Source organism: Siphateles boraxobius, unplaced genomic scaffold (genome assembly GCF_051911475.1).
Source record: "Siphateles boraxobius isolate OS27281-9 unplaced genomic scaffold, OSU_SipBor_1 92, whole genome shotgun sequence".
In the NCBI taxonomy this organism is placed as follows: domain Eukaryota; kingdom Metazoa; phylum Chordata; class Actinopteri; order Cypriniformes; family Leuciscidae; genus Siphateles; species Siphateles boraxobius.
This window is the reverse complement of record NW_027509222.1, coordinates 2,024,996-2,048,275: the sequence shown is the minus strand read 5'-3', so window position 1 is coordinate 2,048,275 and position 23,280 is coordinate 2,024,996. Positions and strand designations below refer to the sequence as shown.

The window sequence follows — 23,280 nt, the reverse complement described above, 5'->3', positions numbered from 1 at the left end:
GTTGTATTTCAACTTGATGTGCAAACTCCCGTAGAAGTACTACGCGCTAAAGATTACCGCATTTGCAGTGAACACTTTGACAAGGATGACTACACACACTCAACACAGCGGGGCAGTTTGAAGAAAAATGCCATTCATGTACGAAGACTCGTCGCACATGATCAACGCTCCTCCCACCTGGACATTGTTTACCTTTTCCGGCTACAGCACGGGACTGCAGCGCGAGACTACAGCTTGCCGTCTAAAAGACTATTTAGGTGAGTTGAAACAATGGCTAAGTTGCTAAACGCATATTGTTCACATGTAGGGTCCCTGTTCATGTTGGACAGACATTTTAATTGCATTTTGTGTCTGTTAAGAGGCTCAAAAACGCTCTTTATGTCGATGCCCCCATAGCTGCCGTTTTAGCTGGGTGGGAGCTCTGGGCATTCGCGGTCGCAGCTCCGCGTAGAAAGCACCAATCCGGTTCGTTTTTTTTCTATAGTCAGTACTCACAAAGGTCTAACGATCAAGATTAACTTAAAAATTGCCCGGAGTTCTCCTTTAAGGGGAAAATTAAGTTTCATAACTTTATATTTAGGCTTTTTAACCTAAATCCTGTAGCAGATTGCTACTTTTGTTTGTTTTGATTTCCTTGTGTTTATTGTCTTTTCTACAATGGCTATTGTTTTCAATTTAAATATTATTGTTTAATAAATATTTTAAATAAATAATATGCCGTATTTGGTATTGAGAAAGTATCCGTTAGTGATCGTGAGATGGACTTCAGTGAATGTTAGCCTACATGGCGGGAAAGACTGTGTTTATGATTGAGTCAGAACAAGGAAGTTTGTTTAAACGCTGTCATGTGAAGGATGAGAACGAACATATCGCTTTACTCAGCGGAATTCAAACTGAACTTTTGGATATAATAATATGGACATCGACCTGAAGAATGAAGACTATATCAGATGCAGGTAAAACACTCGTTTAGTCGATCTCTCTCTCATAATACCACAATAGGCTACTGTTCTCATTACATTAAGCTATAATGAAGCGACTCAACGTTCCTTCGTTACTAGTTCTAAAGTGACGTTTTAGAATTAGTAACGGAGGTTTGGCCTCAACTGTTAAACTCTCAACTTGAGATTTGAGGCAAAGAGTATAGAAGTAACAACAGGCGTAACAACCGCTAGATGGCGCAGCTGTCGCGCTGACGCCATTTTGGACTGAACCAACGGTTTTACCGTTAGCACAACTGTACAGCATTACGTCTGGAAATAATTGGAAACAAAGAAAACAGTGTTCTGCTATAAATTGCAACAACTAGCAGTGTACAACCAATCAACTAGCATTTCATAGATTCCCCAAAGATCCAGAGAGGTAAAGTAGAAAAGGTTTTCATTAACGTTAAAGTGAGCTGCGTACGTACATCTCCATACGTAAATAGAGGCATGGAGGTGTACAACAGTGAGTGCAGGGAAGTTGTGTGTGACAAGGAAAAGTGCAAAAACACTCTTGTATACATGGTGAAACTATTCAATAGATTCAGAATCCATCATATATTACGGGCCCAAAATCGACAACTCTCACAGCCCAAACAGAAGCGCAACAGAATTTTTTGTCATTCTGCTGTCATCTGTCAAGCTGTCATCTGTATATCTGTACATAAACTCTCTCTTTCTGTATCAAATGTAACATGTGTTGTACAAAGTGTTTTATCAGTCAAGATGAATTAAATTATAATAAAACTAAAGACTAAAACATATAGAACAGCTAATATAGTTACCATTGCCATTCTATTTGTAGTAAATGTGTGCACTTTACTTGCACAATGTTTGATTTGTTGTGTGTAATGCAGCCAGAAATGATGTGATCTGCTTACCATCACCAATTTTATTACTGTTCATTTTGTGATGATCTTCTATTACAATTAAATATTCTCTCTTGACTAATGTGTTGTCCCTTTCACCTAACTCACTTTTTCAATGAATTTATTAATCATTTCATGAGGAACATGGGCTGTTGTTACTGGTGTTGTAAAATTGTGCTGTATGAAAACGGGAGTTATCCCTAAAAGTTATTGGGGTAAATAAATAGCATATTTGACAGCTTCATGCTCTTTGACGAAATTGTTTAGTAAACCGATCCATAAGCATTATTTTGTACATTATTCAACACGCCGTTTTAGTTTAGACTATAGAGATATTAAAAACTAGACACTACTATTTAGTTCCCTTAACCGCTTTTGAATTGGAACTGGTATCGTTCAATTCTATGACAGCTGTGTTGCGTTCAGTCCAAGATGGCGGAACTGCAGATCTGCGCATGGGCGCGTATGTTCCAATGGAACGTTCAGGTGAGTTTCGCCTCTTTATTTGAGGTTTGAATCCGTGGCGGAAGGAAGTAGTTCTGCTCAAAAGAGGGTTTTCAAGACAGTCGTTGTCGTGTCTTATTTATTTACACACGTTTGGTGTCAAACTAAATGTAATAACACACTCGTGAGATATGGTATATCAGCACAGATGTGATAACCAAAAGCACTCAGCCTGAATCACAGCCGTGCTGATATACAGCCGTATCTCACTGCTACTGCTGTGATATCGCTCACATATCGTTTATGGTTTCCAGTGTGGATGATGCAAAAATGTGACCGCTTTATTTATTTTAATGAACAGAATTAGAGGCAAATAATTCTAACAAGCATCCTTGTTGAGTATCACAGATATTGGCTAAATTAGTGCCTTTATGCAAGTAATATTTCAAATGGCTGATAACCTGGCCAGAAGATATCTCTTCATAGTTCATGGATTAGCAAAGAAAATTATTAAATTGGGTGCAGTATGAGGATACAGCCACGAGATGGTGACGAGCATCTGGCCTCTAAAAGTACGCAAAACACACTTTGGTTTCTTCATTATCTGTATTTTCAATGTTTCCAGATGTTTGTGCTGCTTTAGTGTGTCAGTTGGTTTAGTATTAATTATTGTTTCTGGTTTATGAGAGAGAGAGAAACCTTTTTATCGCTGATGATCTGTTCCTCAGTTGTATTATCTGCAGAACAGAACAGAGATGTTTTTTATTTTTTTTGGTAGGTCAGTGTGTGGCTTAGCATGTTGTAAGGGGACAAAACAACCATCTGCAGAACTATCAGTGGTGTTGAATATTCTGTAGTCTGATACTCTACAAGGATTCAGAACAGCTGGTGTTATAGATTATAAGTGTATACTCATGTCAGAGTACAGGCAAGTGTTGTTAAGGTCTTATCAAAGGTCTTGAAACATGGAATGTGTACATTAGTTTTACACTCCAGGCACAACTTCACAACATGCATACAAAATATGTAATAAATATGCAATAAAAGGTTTGAATAAAGTGCGAAGAAGCCAATTTTTACTAGGCCAGACTACTTTACTTGAGTTTGCCCAAACTTCTATGCTATATACATTCATAGAAGTGTTGCAGAATGTTTTGCAGAATCTCCTAAAATAAACCTAGATATTTTAAAGGTTTTACAAGGTACAGTAGGCTACACTAATCTTCATTAAGCACGGAATAAGTTTAACTTTACACCAATTAAAAAATGCTGTTTTATATTATATTCACATAGTTTAATGACAGGGATGATTCTCTTTGTGGCACTCATTCATTTCTATGGTATCCACAAACAGTAATTGGCTGTCGCACAACTTTTGGAAATTGCTCGAGCATTTGTTCGGGCGGCTCGCCAATGTATTCGATTTCTCTTATTCATAAAATAAGTAGGCTTGTAAGTAAGTTCTGGTTAGGAGAAGAATTTCTTGAAGGTAGTAGTATAGCACAGTCCTTCAGCAGAGACATTAACGTGTCGGCCTTAAAAGAATCTGTGGGACAGAAATTTAGACATTAAGACAAAAGGGAACTGAAAATACACAATCTTTCAGAAATAAATGAAACAATCTGACTCAGTGCTGTGCGTTTACTGAAACACAATGGACTATATGCACGAAGCGTTCTTTAAAACTTCCATAAGCCAGCTAGAAAACCTCCGGTGAAATGTCACTTGCTGGTGTGTTGGTATCTTCAATGTCCTGAGGTATTTTAATACTTTTTTCAGTTTATAATCAGAATATAGTCTCTATATAGTCTCTATATAATAGTCAGACCTTGCATTAATTTAGTTATTCAAATGTAAGACGACATGAAAAAAACAAAATTCAATCATCATTCACACTTTCGTTTGAAAACAAAGCGTCAACAACACACTGTAAAAATGAAAGATTTAGTAGTATGTACTTTAGTAAGATTTATTGAAGAAAACTGGAGTTTTCACAAGTGTGCCGAAATCAGTGAGCTTCCTCTGCACTGACTGACAGTTATTGTTCTTCATGATATTTATTGGTATGTATTTATAGTTTTTGGTCATCACATTAAAAATAACATTTGAAGTGTCCTGTAATTACAGGCATCGCGTTTCTTACTCCGTTCACATTAGCTTCAAGTCTTTATTGCAATCAATAAAATGCTTTATTGGCAAATTAGGTAAGGGTGATAACGGCAGTAAAATATAAATACAACATTAAAAAGTCAACCATTGGTGAGTACAGAATGTTCACCGGAAATGCCCGAGCTGGCTTATCGAAAACCAGGAAGTAAGTACATATATGCAATACATATATGCGTCTTAGGCTACATATATTTAACATTTATGTGCATATACGGGAAAATATATGGCACTTAGCGTACATGAAAACGGCCATTTTTGCTATATTGTTTCATATACGTCTATGTGTTTTATATGAATTTTGCATATATTCTCATATATAGGCAGCAGACATACATGGGCACTGACATTAGGCTATATATGTAATTTACTTATATTGACATATATTACATTTCTGTATGGGTAATCCCCTGGATCATGCTACAAACATGATGATCTTATAGAACATGATGGACAGTGGCTGTGTTTTTTTGTTTACATAGTCTTGCTTTAACGGTCTGTGAAATAAACTGTTAAAAGGGATTTGATGATCAATAGTCTAGTGATTGTACGTTATTCTGTGTTTTCATCATTCAGTTTGGATTTGATCTTTAATGTAGGCTACTTTAAAAAAAAATAATTACAAAGCAGCTGATATTGCCATAGGGACAGCAAAAAGCTAGTGCATAGTGATGGGAAGTCCGGCTCTTTTCAAAGAATCGGCTTTTAGAGCGGCTCGTTCGCGAACGACACATCAACACTAGTGGACTGTCGAGGCGCTTTCACCCCAAAATGGCGGAAGCGTAACGTTAGCGCTGCTGCTAGCGCCGGTGTTGCCATGGAACGTTCTATTGAGTTACGCCTCTTGTTCTTTTATACTCTTTGATAATAGGGTGGAGCTAAAATATGCAGCTATAATCAGCCCACCAATTGTATGGTTCCATCTGTATGTTTTCCCACCATTTTAATTTTCTGATTAATTTACTCCCATTGACTGGATCTTCAACAAACTTGCTAGACCAATAGTTATCAAAAAAAAAAACTTTCATCCAATGAATTGCCTTGCAGATATGATTCGATTTATTTGTTGGGTGTTGCCTATTATGACTAAATAATGCATAAAAGTTCAAAGTTTTATAAGTAAGAGTACCGCAGATGCATTACAGAAAAATTGATTTCTCTGTAACATCAGCAGTTATTATAGAAAAGTCTTCCTCTCTAAAAAGCTGCTTAAAATATTTTTTGGCTAATTTAACACGAGTAAACACCATAAAACACAAAACTACCACACCTTATAAATGCAACAAGTTTTTTTGTAAAATGTTTTTTATTTGACTTCTAACAGGTTGTTATTATTATTATTATGTCCTGAAAGCATCTGGGCATCCCAATTCCCATCCCAAACTTGATAGGTTGGCCGTTACTCAACTGTGAATGACAAATGACAATATTATCCAATAATATATCAGCTAAATATCAATATTCTCCACTAGAGGGAGCCATAGGATACTAGGATGAAAAGTTTAAATTTGACACCAACACAACATTGACTACAGAATCTAGTATGGATAGTGAGATTTGGTCATGCTTTTGCTTCTGCTTGGCCCGGTGACAGTGGACATGGGAGGCGGGTGCGCTAACAAAGACGTGAAACCACCTGCCTAATATTGTGTAGGAACTGCTAAAACAGCTCTGATGAGCTGAGGCTAGGAGTTACATGACTGCTGATTCACTCCAGTTACTTGTCAAAACAATACCAGAGTTACTTTATGTTACCCTTCAAAAAATACACAATAATAGTTTGTGTCAAGTTCAACAAGCATTTTATTCGGCCTAATTCGCATCTCAATGTTTGCAGCAATTATGTCTCTTACATGTTAAAAGAAAAAAAATACAGCCCAAAATTTCACTCTGAGCAAGGACAAACAGGACAAAGCAATATTAATAGGTATAGATCAATACCTTTACGTTTAAATATAATAAATAACAACAAAAAAGGAGCTACTCCAAATACCTTTAATATTACTGTACTATAATATTAATATAAAATTCCTTCATGATAATATATTGATTTAATCAATCTTAAACCCATTGCGAATCAAAGACAGCTCAAGATTTGGCAACTGTTGTGTAGAAATACTACATTTTAACTGTTGCCATCTTTAATTTTTTGTGAATATGTGTGTCTGACTCTAAAGTGGATGGCTACTTTAATCCCCAAAGGAGACAAAAATAACATACAAAAACAAAAGTACTGCAAAGCAAATTATTAATCACAGAATGAATGCAACCTGGGAATTTACAGTCGAATGTCAAATGCAAGGTTTGTGTGTCTGTGACAGTGACTGGTTGCTATGATGCAGCTTGGGTGTAAGTGACTTGGTTGTCATGGAGACGACACTACATGTCAGAATGATGTGCATAATAGTGTGGGCATTATTTTTCATTTTGTTGAGAGTGAAGGGGTTTTCTGATGAAACATTACAGATGTGTTTGCAATAGCCAAATGGGAGAAATATCTTACGTTTAAGTCTCTTTGGATAAAAGTGTCTTCTAAATGAATGCCTTACAAAAAACAGTCAATAAAAGTAACATTGGAAATAATGACCTGTAACCATGCGCTCATGGTAATCACATCAGATACGGTAAATACATGCTGTTTAAATAAACAATTAATAGTCTTTAATCCATCTATGTATAATCAGACCTAATGTCAACGAGTTTATGTAGGTTTATGAATGATTCAGTAGGCGGAGATTTCTAAATTGAGAGGTGGGGCTACAATTTAGTGGTTTACAAAACTGTAGTTAAAGATTGTGAAATTGAAGACGCAGTTTACACATTTGGGAGTACAGATTACTAAATTGATGGTACTTGATTCAGACTCTGAAATTTTAGGATCAGATATAGAATTGGATTCTAGCTTCTGCCATCTGGGGCTTTGAAAAAACTTTTGAACATTTTGGTAATTGAGGAGGCATTTACAATTTCTCATGTAAAGATCTCTTCTCAGTTTTCTCTACCTTATGTTATTTTCATTACGTTTTAGTTGGGTTTTGTTTTTGTTTTCCTGTTACCACCAGTCTTTCTTACTTTCGATGGTTACTGATTATGTCATTGTTTGTTTCCATAGTTTCTGATTATGTTGCACACGTGTACTATTCTGTAGATTAGCCTCCTTGTTGTGTGTATTTAAGCCCTTAGTTTCTCTTTGTTCAGTGTTCGGTCTCGTCTATGATTATTGTTGTTGTAATATGTATTTCCTGAGTTTCTCAAAAGTGTAATCTATTGGATTTATGATTAAAGAATGTTTGTTTGTTTCTGTTACTCTCCACCATCATGCTATGACTATGACTAATGCTAACAAAATACCAAACCTAAAGATACGATTTTTGCGGCGTTTATTGGAGCAAGGAGACCACATGGTTTGATATATATATATATATATATATTTTTTTTTTTTATCCAAAAAAAACGCACACTCACAATGACAGAAAGGGAGGCCAATTTCATCTTTAGCGATCAAACAAACTTTTTATTAATTGAACAAATAATATGTTTTCGTTGTTTTTTTTACAAAGTAGGCTAATTGGAAGAAGAAAAAAACAATAAGCACGACGTAGCTACAGTCCGTTTTTGCATCGCCAAACCAGATGCTCGTTAGATCAAAAAATAATGTCATATGTCATAATGATTTTATGTGAACCTGCCTTTTCCGGCAATAGCCTCCTCCTTTTTAAACAAATTAGTTTTCAATCAATGTAAACTATTCGTGTGACTATGCCCCTGCGCAATACACACACATTACCGCGGGATGGCGGGTGTTCATTTCATAAACTGTACACAATGGTAACGTTAGCTTATTTAACCTGTTAACCTCTGCCAGTGCGCCGAGGAACTGAACAGATCATTCAGACTGATTCGCGAACCGATTTAGACAAATCTGCCAACTTGTTTGATTGAGTCTTTGAACAGAATCGACTCAAAAGAGTGATTCATTTGAAAATTGAGCATCGCTCATGCTCATACAAAGATACAGCGTGCTTGGAATAAACTCATTTAACAACATGTAATTGCATTTAAATAAAGTAACGAGAGGAATGTCGCCCAACGTAACGTGTAAAAGTATACACCTTGTGTCCCTGACATGAAAATACCCTGCTGCGCGATCTGTGACAGTAGGCGCGTGTCAAATATACTAGGCTACACATGTAATTGCGCGAAAATATAACGATATTCGGAAAAGCTATTTTATGATCCCAACCCAACTTTGAGAATAGATTAACGCCGATATTTTTTTTATCGCCCGATAAGAGTCTCACGTTAACGCAGCACGTTAACGCCGATAACGGCCCACCACTAATATATATATATATCTGGCATGCCTCACCCACTAGCCGGACCGCTCACTCTGCATATTTTTTCAAACAACCCTCAACGAATAGTCGAAGGCATGTCTGCCCGTGAACGGTCCTCAGGGGGAATTTCGCCACTTTCTTGGATCCCCATTCACCATCGGCCTCGTAGAGGAGGCCAATGCCAGCCCCACTCCGGACCAGAGCCCAGCCTGCCACCAACCAAGCCCCCAAAGGAAAGGACGCATGGGCCCACCCCAGACATTGAGCCTGAGACCACCGTGCGGCCAGAGCCGACGCCTGAGCCAATCCCAGAGCCGGAGCCCAACGAAAAGTCTGACAAGGAGCGTGAATATTATCCGTTCCTGTGGGTGTCCTCATGGAGTATGAAGGGATGGATTGGTGCCCCGCCCATACTCCCGCTACCAAGGGTGAACTTTGAGTTATTTGAAGAAGTAGAAGTACTCAGAGGTAGGAGGCTTTTACCCCAAAGCCTCCTGTCACCGCTGGTCCTGCCCAGCTCCAAGTCTCCTTCGTCTCTGATGGTTCCAGCTAGCCTCCCTCTCCCACATCCTCTATGAACAAATTAAACAAAAGTAATTGAAATAGCTCAACACTACAAATGTTTCAAGTGGTATCTCCAAATTCAACAGAAAATACAACTCTTAATGCCTTCACATTTTTTGATCTATTTCACCAACGAAAATAGTTCCAAACAAAGCAACAGGTTATTTGCGTCTCTGAGCATCGCATGATGGTGTTTCGTTACTGAATTAACGAATCGTTTGAATGAATGATTCAGTGACTCTGTAACGAGTAGAAATAAGGTGTGGCCCCTGTTGAACTGTCTGCACTGTATATACGCCTCGAGCACCCAATATATGCGGGTTATTTGTTTTCTGTTGCTTATTTCAAGTTATTTTGTTTCTTAAGTTTAAACGTTTATAGAACGTTTGTGATGGATAGTTGCACGAGCTACAGAGTTGCGCTGTATGGCACTCAAATTACTTCAGTCATAGACCTCTTGATGCGCGCCTATGAACTGCACTCTGCTTTTGGCCCTGCCAGCCGCAATGAACCAGTAGTGCAGAAAAGCAAGAACATGCGTGAACCTTACTGTTTCAAATGTTCTGCATCGGGTTTATATCTAGAAACTCTCCAAACTGCAACTTTGAGCAACAGACGGTGTCTTTTGAATGAGTCCAGTTTTGAATGAACCACAGAACACTAAAGAGGATGCTAAAGCCGCGACATTTGGAGATAGGGAGGAGCAAAAGCTAAATTCTGTTCAGGAGAAGGTAAACTTCAAAGGGGGGAGGACGTTTCACCGAGGCAATCCTTCCTCCAGAAGATAAATGCGCCTCATCCTTGTCTTATGTCCCCGCCTGAGTTGCTTGTCCTTGGACATATGGAGGACCGTACTTCTTCATTTTGGGATACACCATTTATTGTTACAGTTAATTTCTATCATAAGGCCATTGACGTAGGGCTGGACACCGTTGCCTCACTTTTGGTGGTTTGTACATTTCTGATGTCTTGCAACATTCTCAGAAGGTTCAACCTTGGACTTTTCCCTCAATTCAGCTTGCCAAAAGTGTTGCTTGCATGCCAACTGGTGTTGTCTGGCTGAACATTGGCCTCCAAGGCAAAATGTCTATCATCGGTATGTCTATCATTGGTACATTATCCCTGATCTTTCCTCTACACTCATCTTAGGGATGGATTTTATGCTACCAGCTTCGGTTAGCAATTCACATCAGGTGACCCTGGCCTGTAATCTACATCCCAAGAGGTTTTGAGTTACATCCCAATAGTTTATGCAGGAGGAAATGGTTGGGAAGACGAGGGGAGCAAGGATTGTGTGTTCTGCAAAGATAGTTGGGGGTGTTTGTGCTTTGTTTCTGTTTGATATAATTGTAATCATATCTATTAAAATACTGATATTCTGGTCTATAACTCCTCCCTGAACATCCCGCTGTACTGTTTCTTCCTCTCTCATCGCCGATGTAGTTTTCAGTCAGAACACTTTCACACAGCAGGATTTTGAATCGCCAACAGGTCCAGATATCGTCGGTGATTCTCTCATATCGCGTCTTTTATCATTCACACTGCGTGATTGTCACTCTCGTGAACGAGCACCGATTTGCCTATGATTTCGGGCATTTGTCGGCAATCTCACAAAACCTGTCGGCGAGCAAAAATTGGGCCTAAAATCGTTCAGTGTGAACTCGGCATAAGCTGGAGTTCAGCGATCTTCCTTTGAGATTTTCTACTTAAATTAAAGTGTCATTCAGTCGGTCTGTGTTCTGGCACGATCCGCTTGCGCTGTTTGTGTGACTAAATCTGCAATCAAAATGAAGGCTGATATCCAGCAGTGTTTTTAATGTTGATCATATTATACGAGCAAGAATGCAATGTTTCCCGAATATCCACACGAATTCAAATGTGACATTGATTTTATGCAACAGTTCAGCAAACAAAAGGGTAACATTAAGTGCTGTTCTACATTTAAAACAATTTATTTTATAAAGGTAAAAACTGGAAAAATCGCTTAAAGGGGCATATATTGTCCCTTAATGGAAAAGGTGTGACTGCAGTCTAAGTACGGCACTCTAAAAAATTGGAGAACCACTGAACTAAGGAAAAGGGATATGTAGAATTGGACAAGTGCTACTGCTGATTCTAATTTCTCATAAGCTTAGTTGAATTGGCTTAGAGAGAAAAATTATAATGACATTTTTAATAAAGACTACATATAAAATAGCTACCAAAATTATGAAAGACAAAATGACTAAAATATGACTAAGACCAACAAGCATTTTCATCTGAAGATGAAGAATAAGACTAAATCAAAAATTGCTGCCAAAATTAACACTGTTTCCTATGATACACCATCACTCAGGATGATATTTCTCCTGACCCGAAAAAGGGGGAAGCAGTCACAGATTTCAGAACGCAGACGGACGTTAAACAAGTGAGAGGATTTCTCGGCCTCACAAGCTATAACAGACGATTCATACCCAATGATGCATAAAAAGCAGAGCCACTTTTTAAACTCACCAGAAAGAAAACCCTGTTCAACTGGGACGACCGTTGTCAGGCTTCGATGGATTACTTGAAAAATCGCCTTGCGTCTGAATCCATTTTTTGCCTCCCAGATTTCACACGGCCATTCTTCATCCACACTGACGCTTGTGACTTGAGCCTTGATGCAGAAGGATGACATGGGGCGAGGTGTCGTTGTAGCTTTCGTCAGCAGAACATTGCACACAGCAGAAAGACTGTTCTCAACACCTGAGAAAGAGTGCTTGGGAGTGATTTTTTTGGCTCTGAAACATTTCTGGCCTTCACATGTAACCAATTATACTGACCACAACAGCCTGAGGTGGTCCCAACCCCTCTGGGCGACTAGCGAGATGGTCCTTGCACCTACAGGATTTTGACTACATAAAAAGTTACAAAATGGTGACCCAGTGGTTGGTGGTCTTCTTCGAAACCTTGAAGGGGGCGGTACAGACGAAGCACATGTCGTTAACGATGGTCCTAGACCTCAAGATAACCTGCACTCTCCACCCAATGAACTAGCTTAAGTTATATGTACAGTAATTCGACCCACTTTACTCAAATATTATCATGACCATCCTACAGCTGTCCACCTTCATTTTTAAAATCATTACAAATATAAATATTCAACTTTTTATGTTTAAAACATCAAAACATTACAGCATTTGTAGCTGCAGGTAAAATGCATTCATGTCCCTCTGAGCTGCATTAAACAGTCTGTGTAAATGAATCTAAACGCCTCTTCAGATGCAGCTTCTGTTTCCTCTGCATTGCAAAGATCAATTTTGTTGATGCTGATTTCATGTGATTCGTAACAGCCCTGTAGTGTCTTATTATTCTAATTGAATATATTAAATGTAAAAAATAACACAAAAGATTATGCAAATATTTATGTAGGTTATAAAAAATCTTTATAAAGGTAAAATGGCTATAAAACTTTTTGGAAAGGGTTATTTCTGTCACTGCTGGGAACTGACCACCGCACAGAATATGAAGAATAACACTTTGGGAGTCAGCTGTTCACGGCAGTGCTAAACCTGCCAAGGAACCAACACAATCAACACACTCAACAAAATATTGTCGAATTATCATTATCGAGAAAATCCCAGAAAATATCGAGATCTAATTTTTTGTTAAAATCGCACACCCCTAATTGACTCCAACACCTGCGAGGACTTCAAAATCTGAATCAACATGCACCAATGCAAAGATTTTCTATATATCCTAATATTTTTTAACAACATGTTTTCATCACTTTTATGAGCTCATTGTTTTTGCCTTAAATGAATACATTGTTAGCTTGATTTGTATATGTACATTTCTGAAATAGGCTACATAACTTGGACACCTCTAGTCACCTCTGATAACTCTAAATTGTAATGTAGACTCATGCATTTCTGTATATACAATACAAACAAATGTGAATTTAATTTAATTGAAACATTTATTATTTGGGACCACTGGCCTAGTCCCTAACCTGACCCTTTGAGCCACCTTGGGTAAATTGTGTATCTTTCTTCACTATTTTTCCCTCTATATCCTGTATCTCTTTAATATTTAGATGCCAGACATTGAATCTGCATGCAAGGGAATTTCTACAAATGAGTAATAAGGTGTCAAGGGCCCTAATAATAACATCTCGAATTAGTTAAAAGATATGCAGCAAAGGTTGCATTTGAATGAAGGGATTTCAACTGATTACAAAAATAAAGAAGTGAACTGTCCCCATCATTTTATCTGAGAGCCTTTAAAATAGCTATTTTGGACATCTATTCATACAGTATAAGCAGACTGCTGTGAAGTAACAGTGTGATGCACACTGAAGCTGTGTGGGTGTGTTTCACTGTCTGCATGGCTTCATGTGTGTGAGCATGTGAGGAGAGGAGGAGGAGGATGCGGCTGCCATGGTAACGAGGGCTGTGTATGGAGAAGAGCAGCCAGTCGCAGGCAGCCACAGAAAGATCTCTCTTTTTTTTTTCCTCATTCCACTTCCACTTTTCCGATATAGAAAACGATCTCCAGACCAGGCGTTTGATCGCGCTTCTGTTCCTCCTGCCTGACGACACTCTCATCAGACGCAGGAAACACACACACTTCCAGGATGGCAACCATCACCTGCACACGCTTTACTGAGGAATACCAGCTGTTTGAGGAACTGGGAAAGTAAGTTGGAATAGCTTCATTTCTTTAAACCATTGTGACATGTTTGAGCTGACCCAAGATGTTATTTTCAATCAATCAATGATTGCAATGATTTTTTTTTTACACATCAGCTAATGTTTTAGTTTTAATTGTTAAACATCTTGTCCCTTAACGAATAAGGACAACATATCTGGAAAATGTCCACGAAACCACTTACATTGAAAATTTTGGTTTGAATGAAATCAGTGCAGTCAGAATGTGTGGTAATGATCCATGGGTATGTACTAACTTGAGAATGCACATAACGCAACTTGCATTACATAACATAACAGGCAGACATTGACTGAAGGAGATCCACAGAGGAAATGACTTAAAACTTCTGATGAGCGATTCTAGCATTATGCATTAACAGTACAGTGAAACGATCTTATGCTTACAGAGAGCGCATGCTGAAGAAGAAAAATCCCTGTCTTTTTTATTTAATTGTAGTCGGAGCCTAATTAAGTTGCAGTCAGAAACCTAACTGGGTTTGGCAAAATTCAGTGACTGCTCAATGCAAAAGAAGAAACATAATATACTGACTGCACACAACCCATTAACAACATCGAGATTAACGTTCATCTTTAAAGAGGGCAGAAGAGAAAGTCAGAAAATGTCATTATATATGCTCTCAAATCAAGAAAATAAGTATACAGTGCATTCGCTCAGGAAAAAATGCTGTAGTACAGAGTGGGTGGATGGAAAGAGGGAAGCAAGCAGATATATGAATATACACACACACACACACACACACACACACACAGTAGATTGCCAAGTAAGACATGTTCCTGGGTCGACATATTTTGTTGATCCTGGAACAACATTCCTGTTCAAAAATGTAGTCTTAACCCTATCCCTACCCACAAGTTATTCCTAAAATCAGAGGGAAATGATAGATTAATGACACTGGTGTTGAAGCACATAACCATGGTTCTAAGCCTAAACTTCACATAAACTATAAACGTGTCCCTCAAATCTGACTGGTTGATTGGAATGTTTTTCAGGGATTCAAAAAAAAATGTATTAAAAATTATCCAGGAACAGAAATTAAGTTCACCTCATATGAATCTATATCTATAACACAATACAATACAATGAAATTGCTGAGTGTAATACAATAATACAAATGTCTGTTACACACCATAAAATGTAGATATTCGTATATCAATGCATGTAGTGCCAGTAACAATGCTCTGAAATGTTGAGGCAGAAGTACAAAAAAAATCGGCTTGCTTCCCTCTTTCCATCCACCCACTCTGTACTACAGCATTTTTTCCTGAGCGAATGCACTGTATACTTGTTTTCTTGATTTGAGAGCATATAACACCTCTACAGAGATGGGTCTTCAACTCTATCTGGCCTTGTGCCCACTGCTCTACTCCCACATACACCCTCATACTGAACACACACACACACATCTTTTTCTGTGGGCAGTCAAACCGCTTACATAATTGCCTTTGTGGGTGGCAATTCAATTCAGACATTGAAATATTGCATAATTCAATATATTACTGCTTGCCTAGCAGGTAACTCTGCTTCTCTTTCTTGAAGTTTACATTCACAGTGAATGTTCAACATGCAGACATTGCTTCCATGTTCTCTGATTTTTAGGGGAGCCTTTTCTGTGGTGCGAAGATGTGTGAAAGTTCTCTCAGGGCAAGAGTACGCTGCTAAGATCATCAACACAAAGAAGCTGTCGACTCGGGGTAGGTGCACAGATTAGTTCAAATGCCTTAATGCCCGTTCAAGGATCAGGACTGTAAGCAATCAAAAGTGGACTCGATTTACAGTTGATTTATTTCCAGTCTATAGATTATCTGTAGTCAGTCTAAAGCCCCCATTTACAAAACTGGTGTTTTTTAACTGGTGTGTTATCTGGAACAGGAATTATTTAAAGGGATAGTTCACCCAAAAATAAAAATTCTGTCATTAATTACTCACCCTCATGTTGTTCCAAACCCCTAAGACTTTCGTTCATCTTCAGAACACAAATGAAGATATTTTTAATGAAATCTGAGAGATTTCGGTCCCTCCATTGACAGCTACGCAACTACCACTTTGATGCTTCATAAAGTTCATAAAGAGATTTTAAAACTAATCGATATGAATTGAGCGGTTTAGTCCAAATTTTCTGAAGGGACACAATCACTTTATATGATGAACAGATTTAATTTAGGCTTTTATTCACCTAAACATTTATCAACTCAGAGACCAAGGTACGGTAAACGGAAGGTTAAGCATGTTGCTTGACATGCGAGAACTAATGAGGTTCACTCTCGTGTTACGCAGCACGTTTGAGCTTCAGCAAGAACCAATGAGGTTCATTCTTGTGTTACGCATCATGTTTGAGCTTCAGCAAGAACCAATGAGGTTCATTCTTGTGTTACGCAGCATGTTTGAGCTTCAGCAAGAACCAATGAGGTTCATTCTTGTGTTACTCAGTACGTTTGAGCTTCAGCAAGAACCAATGAGGTTCATTCTCGTGTTACGCATCACATTTGAGCTTCAGCAAGAACCAATGAGGTTCATTCTTGTGTTACGCATCACGTTTGAGCTTCAGCAAGAACCAATGAGGTTCATTCTCATGTTACGCATCATGTTTGAGCTTCAGCAAGAACCAATGAGGTTCATTCTTGTTATGCAGTACGTTTGAGCTTCAGCAAGAACCAATGAGGTTCATTCTTGTGTTTTGCATCATGTTTGAGCTTCTGCAAGAACCAATGAGGTTCATTCTTGTGTTACGCATCACGTTTGAGCTTCAGCAAGAGCCAATGAGGTTCATTCTCATGTTACGCATCATGTTTGAGCTTCATCAAGAACCAATGAGGTTCATTCTCATGTTACGCATCATGTTTGAGCTTCATCAAGAACCGATGAGGTTCATTCTCGTGTTACGCATCACGTTTGAGCTTCAGCAAGAACCAATGAGGTTCATTCTCATATTACGCATCATGTTTGAGCTTCAGCAAGAACCAATGAGGTTCATTCTTGTGTTACGCATCATGTTTGAGCTTCAGCAAGAACCAATGAGGTTAATTGTCATGTTACGCATCATGTTTGAGCTTCAGAAAGAACCAATGAGGTTAATTCTCGTGTTACTCATCATGTATGAGCTTCAGCAAGAACCAATGAGGTTCATTCTTGTGTTACGCAGTACGTTTGAGCTTCAGCAAGAACCAATGAGGTTCATTCTTGTGTTACGCAGTAGGTTTGAGCTTCAGCAAGAACCAATGAGGTTCATTCTTGTGTTACGCATCATGTATGAGCTTCAGCAAGAACCAATGAGGTTCATTCTTGTGTTACGCAGTACGTTTGAGCTTCAGCAAGAACCAATGAGGTTCATTCTTGTGTTACGCATCATGTATGAGCTTCAGCAAGAACCAATGAGGTTCATTCTTGTGTTACGCAGTACGTTTGAGCTTCAGCAAGAACCAATGAGGTTCACTCTCGTGTTACGCATCACGTTTGAGCTTCAGCAAGAACCAATGAGGTTCATTCTCGTGTTGCGCAACAGGTTTGAGATTCAGCAAGAACCAATGAGGTTCATTCTCGTGTTACGCATCACGTTTGAGCTTCAGCAAGAACCAATAAGGTTCATTCTCGTGTTACGCATCACGTTTGAGCTTCAGCAAGAACCAATGAGGTTCATTCTTGTGTTACGCATCATGTATGAGCTTCAGCAAGAACCAATGAGGTTCATTCTTGTGTTACGCATCATGTATGAGCTTCAGCAAGAACCAATGAGGTTCATTCTTGTGTTACGCAGTAGCTTTGAGCTTCAGCAAGAACCAATGAGGTTCATTCTTGTGTTACCTATCATGTATGAGCTTCAGCAAGAACCAATGAGGTTCATTCTTGTATTACGCAGTAGGTTTGAGCTTCAGCAAGAACCAATGAGGTTCATTCTTGTGTTACGCATCATGTATGAGCTTCAGCAAGAACCAATGAGGTTCATTCTTGTGTTATGCAGTACGTTTGAGCTTCAGCAAGAACCAATGAGGTTCACTCTCGTGTTACGCATCACGTTTGAGCTTCAGCAAGAACCAATGAGGTTCATTCTCGTGTTGCGCAACAGGTTTGAGATTCAGCAAGAACCAATGAGGTTCACTCTCGTGTTACGCATCACGTTTGAGCTTCAGCAAGAACCAATGAGGTTCATTCTCGTGTTACGCATCACGTTTGAGCTTCAGCAAGAACCAATGAGGTTCACTCTCGTGTTACGCATAACGTTTGAGCTTCAGCAAGAACCAATGAGGTTCATTCTCGTGTTACGCAACATGTTTGAGATTCAGCAAGAACCAATGAGGTTCATTCTTGTGTTACGCATCATGTATGAGCTTCAGCAAGAACCAATGAGGTTCATTCTTGTGTTACACAGTACGTTTGAGCTTCAGCAAGAACCAATGAGGTTCACTCTCATGTTACGCATCACGTTTGAGCTTCAGCAAGAACCAATGAGGTTCATTCTCGTGTTGCGCAACAGGTTTGAAATTCAGCAAGAACCAATGAGGTTCATTCTCGTGTTACGCATCATGTATGAGCTTCAGCAAGAACCAATGAGGTTCATTCTCGTGTTACGCATCACGTTTGAGCTTCAACAAGAACCAATGAGGTTCATTCTCGTGTTACGCATCACGTTTGAGCTTCAGCAAGAACCAATGAGGTTCACTCTCGTGTTTCGCATAACGTTTGAGCTTCAGCAAGAACCAATGAGGTTCATTCTCGTGTTGCACAACAGGTTTGAGATTCAGCAAGAACCAATGAGGTTCATTCTCGTGTTACGCATCATGTATGAGCTTCAGCAAGAACCAATGAGGTTCATTCTCGTGTTACGCAACATGTTTGAGATTCAGCAAGAACCAATGAGGTTCACTCTCGTGTTACGCATCACGTTTGAGCTTCAGCAAGAACCAATGAGGTTCATTCTCGTGTTGCGCAACAGGTTTGAGATTCAGCAAGAACCAATGAGGTTCATTCTCGTGTTACGCATCATGAATGAGCTTCAGCATGAACCAATGAGGTTCATTGTCGTGTTACGCATCACGTTTGAGCTTCAGCAAGAACCAATGAGGTTCATTCTCATGTTACTCATCACGTTTGAGCTTCAGCAAGAACCAATGAGGTTCACTCTCGTGTTATGCATAACGTTTGAGCTTCAGCAAGAACCAATTAGGTTCATTCTCGTGTTGCGCAACAGGTTTGAGATTCAGCAAGAACCAATGAGGTTCACTCTCGTGTTACGCATCACGTTTGAGCTTCAGCAAGAACCAATTAGGTTCATTCTCGTGTTACGCAACATGTTTGAGATTCAGCAAGAACCAATGAGGTTCACTCTCGTGTTACGCATCACGTTTGAGCTTCAGCAAGAACCAATTAGGTTCATTCTCGTGTTGCGCAACAGGTTTGAGATTCAGCAAGAACCAATGAGGTTCATTCTCGTGTTACGCATCATGAATGAGCTTCTGCATGAACCAATGAGGTTCATTGTCGTGTTACGCATCACGTTTGAGCTTCAGCAAGAACCAATGAGGTTCATTCTCGTGTTACTCATCACGTTTGAGCTTCAGCAAGAACCAATGAGGTTCACTCTCGTGTTACGCATCACGTTTGAGCTTCAGCAAGAACCAATTAGGTTCATTCTCGTGTTGCGCAACAGGTTTGAGATTCAGCAAGAACCAATGAGGTTCATTCTCGTGTTACGCATCATGAATGAGCTTCAGCATGAACCAATTAGGTTCATTGTCGTGTTACGCATCACGTTTGAGCTTCAGCAAGAACCAATGAGGTTAATTCTCGTGTTACTCATCACGTTTGAGCTTCAGCAAGAACCAATGAGGTTCATTCTCGTGTTGCACAACAGGTTTGAGATTCAGCAAGAACCAATGAGGTTCATTCTCGTGTTACGCATCATGTATGAGCTTCAGCAAGAACCAATGAGGTTCATTCTCGTGTTACGCAACATGTTTGAGATTCAGCAAGAACCAATGAGGTTCACTCTCGTGTTACGCATCACGTTTGAGCTTCAGCAAGAACCAATGAGGTTCATTCTCGTGTTGCACAACAGGTTTGAGATTCAGCAAGAACCAATTAGGTTCATTCTCGTGTTGCGCAACAGGTTTGAGCTTCAGCAAGAACCAATGAGGTTCATTCTCGTGTTGCACAACAGGTTTGAGATTCAGCAAGAACCAATTAGGTTCATTCTCGTGTTGCGCAACAGGTTTGAGATTCAGCAAGAACCAATGAGGTTCATTCTCGTGTTACGCATCATGAATGAGCTTCAGCATGAACCAATGAGGTTCATTGTCGTGTTACGCATCACGTTTGAGCTTCAGCAAGAACCAATGAGGTTCATTCTCATGTTACTCATCACGTTTGAGCTTCAGCAAGAACCAATGAGGTTCACTCTCGTGTTATGCATAACGTTTGAGCTTCAGCAAGAACCAATTAGGTTCATTCTCGTGTTGCGCAACAGGTTTGAGATTCAGCAAGAACCAATGAGGTTCACTCTCGTGTTACGCATCACGTTTGAGCTTCAGCAAGAACCAATTAGGTTCATTCTCGTGTTACGCAACATGTTTGAGATTCAGCAAGAACCAATGAGGTTCACTCTCGTGTTACGCATCACGTTTGAGCTTCAGCAAGAACCAATTAGGTTCATTCTCGTGTTGCGCAACAGGTTTGAGATTCAGCAAGAACCAATGAGGTTCATTCTCGTGTTACGCATCATGAATGAGCTTCTGCATGAACCAATGAGGTTCATTGTCGTGTTACGCATCACGTTTGAGCTTCAGCGAGAACCAATGAGGTTCATTCTCGTGTTACTCATCACGTTTGAGCTTCAGCAAGAACCAATGAGGTTCACTCTCGTGTTACGCATCACGTTTGAGCTTCAGCAAGAACCAATTAGGTTCATTCTCGTGTTGCGCAACAGGTTTGAGATTCAGCAAGAACCAATGAGGTTAATTCTCGTGTTACTCATCACGTTTGAGCTTCAGCAAGAACCAATGAGGTTCACTCTCGTGTTATGCATAACGTTTGAGCTTCAGCATGAACCAATTAGGTTCATTGTCGTGTTACGCATCACGTTTGAGCTTCAGCAAGAACCAATGAGGTTAATTCTCGTGTTACTCATCACGTTTGAGCTTCAGCAAGAACCAATGAGGTTCACTCTCATGTTATGCATAACGTTTGAGCTTCAGCAAGAACCAATGAGGTTCATTCTCGTGTTACGCAACATGTTTGAGATTCAGCAAGAACCAATGAGGTTCACTCTCGTGTTACGCATAACGTTTGAGCTTCAGCAAGAACCAATGAGGTTCACTCTCGTGTTACGCATCATGAATGAGCTTCAGCATGAACCAATTAGGTTCATTGTCGTGTTACGCATCACGTTTGAGCTTCAGCAAGAACCAATGAGGTTAATTCTCGTGTTACTCATCACGTTTGAGCTTCAGCAAGAACCAATGAGGTTCACTCTCGTGTTATGCATAACGTTTGAGCTTCAGCAAGAACCAATGAGGTTCATTCTCGTGTTACGCAACATGTTTGAGATTCAGCAAGAACCAATGAGGTTCACTCTCGTGTTACGCATAACGTTTGAGCTTCAGCAAGAACCAATGAGGTTCATTCTCGTGTTACGCAACAGGTTTGAGCTTCAGCAAGAACCAATGAGGTTCATTCTTGTGTTACGCAGTATGTTTGAGCTTCACCAAGAACCAATGAGGTTAATTCTCGTGTTACGCATCACGTTTGAGCTTCAGCAAGAACCAATGAGGTTCACTCTCGTGTTACGCATCACGTTTGAGCTTCAGCAAGAACCAATGAGGTTCATTCTCGTGTTGCGCAACAGGTTTGAGCTTCAGCAAGAACCAATGAGGTTCATTCTCGTGTTGCGCATCATGTATGAGCTTCAGCAAGAACCAATGAGGTTCATTCTCGTGTTACGCATAACATTTGAGCTTCAGCAAGAACCAATGAGGTTCATTCTCGTGTTACGCATCACGTTTGAGCTTCAGCAAGAACCAATGAGGTTCACTCTCATGTTACGCATCACATTTGAGCTCCGGGAAGAACCAATGAGGTTCATTCTCGTGTTGCGCAACAGGTTTGAGCTTCAGCAAGAACCAATGAGGTTCATTCTCGTGTTACGCATCACGTTTGAGCTTCAGCAAGAACCAATGAGGTTCATTCTCGTGTTACGCATCACGTTTGAGCTTCAGCAAGAACCAATGAGGTTCATTCTCGTGTTACGCATTACGTTTAAGCTTCAGCAAGAGGTTTGTTCTTGCGTGTCAAGCATATTCGGCTGTGCTTCGTTTTGTTTGCTGATCAATGTCTAAATTTGAATAAAGGCCTAATTTCAATCTGTTCATCATAAAAAGCTATCAAGTCTCTTCAGAGAATTTGGACTTAAAGCGTTCGATTCATATGGATTTTATTTTTACAATCTCTTTATGAACTTCTTGAAGCGTCAAAGTTTCAGTTGCGTAGCTGTCAATGGAGGGACAGAAAGCTCTCAGAGTTCATCGAAAAGTTCTTCATTTGTTTTCCGAAGATTAACGAAAGACTTACGAGTTTGGAACGACACAAGGGAGAGTTATTAATGACAGAATTTTAATTTTTGTGTGAACTATCCCTTTAAAGGAAGGATTTGACATGCAGTCATTATTAAGCATATAAAGGTTAAAAACATGTAATAAACTATTAATTTCAAAGACCAAACACTGGTTGCATAAAATGATAAGATTAGGCTTACAAGTAAGTCATCTAATTTTTTTCTTTAAGACTAATTAATTATAACTCTTTTATGTCAGTTACATAAAAATGTGGATTGGTCTAATTTGCTACAGATAAAGAAAGACTGATTACCTCTAACTAACTGCTGGTTGTTGATACTAGTTCTTAACATAATGGATGGTAATGCAACTGGCCCCAAGTCTTACATCTTTTTTTACCTAATAACAAACATTCACTTTTATTTACATTTATTGGCAGGGAGTTTCCTACTCAAGAAAATAGCATGTATTGAGTTGTATGACGTATGAATGCTGTGTTAAGGTCAAGTGGCAAAGACAAATTCAGTATTAAACCCCAAAGTGCTCAAATGCAGATGTGGTGCCTTTAGTAACATGTGACATCTTAGTTTTAATAAGTAGGAACTGTCAGGTATAAGCACTGAACTTTCAAATTTTTCAACAATTTAATCAAGGTGAATGTTAAACAGGTTATTGTGATATGGAT

General features: G+C 39.3%; 1 protein-coding gene across 2 annotated transcripts in view; it reads left to right on the top strand.

The window, feature by feature from the left end:
* The first annotated feature begins 829 nt into the window (after positions 1-829).
* Positions 830-23,280, top strand: part of camk2a (calcium/calmodulin-dependent protein kinase II alpha) — an 84,111-nt gene continuing 61,660 nt past the window's right edge. Inside the window, exons 1-3 of one of the 2 annotated variants that reach the window (XM_077224828.1) lie at positions 830-956; positions 13,868-14,022; positions 15,652-15,746. In XM_077224828.1, the coding sequence (XP_077080943.1) occupies positions 13,961-14,022; positions 15,652-15,746 (157 nt within the window). In that variant the 5' untranslated portion in view covers positions 830-956; positions 13,868-13,960. Of the gene's footprint in view, positions 957-13,744; positions 14,023-15,651; positions 15,747-23,280 lie in introns of those variants that run through there. The other variant, XM_077224829.1, reaches the window with a different exon arrangement.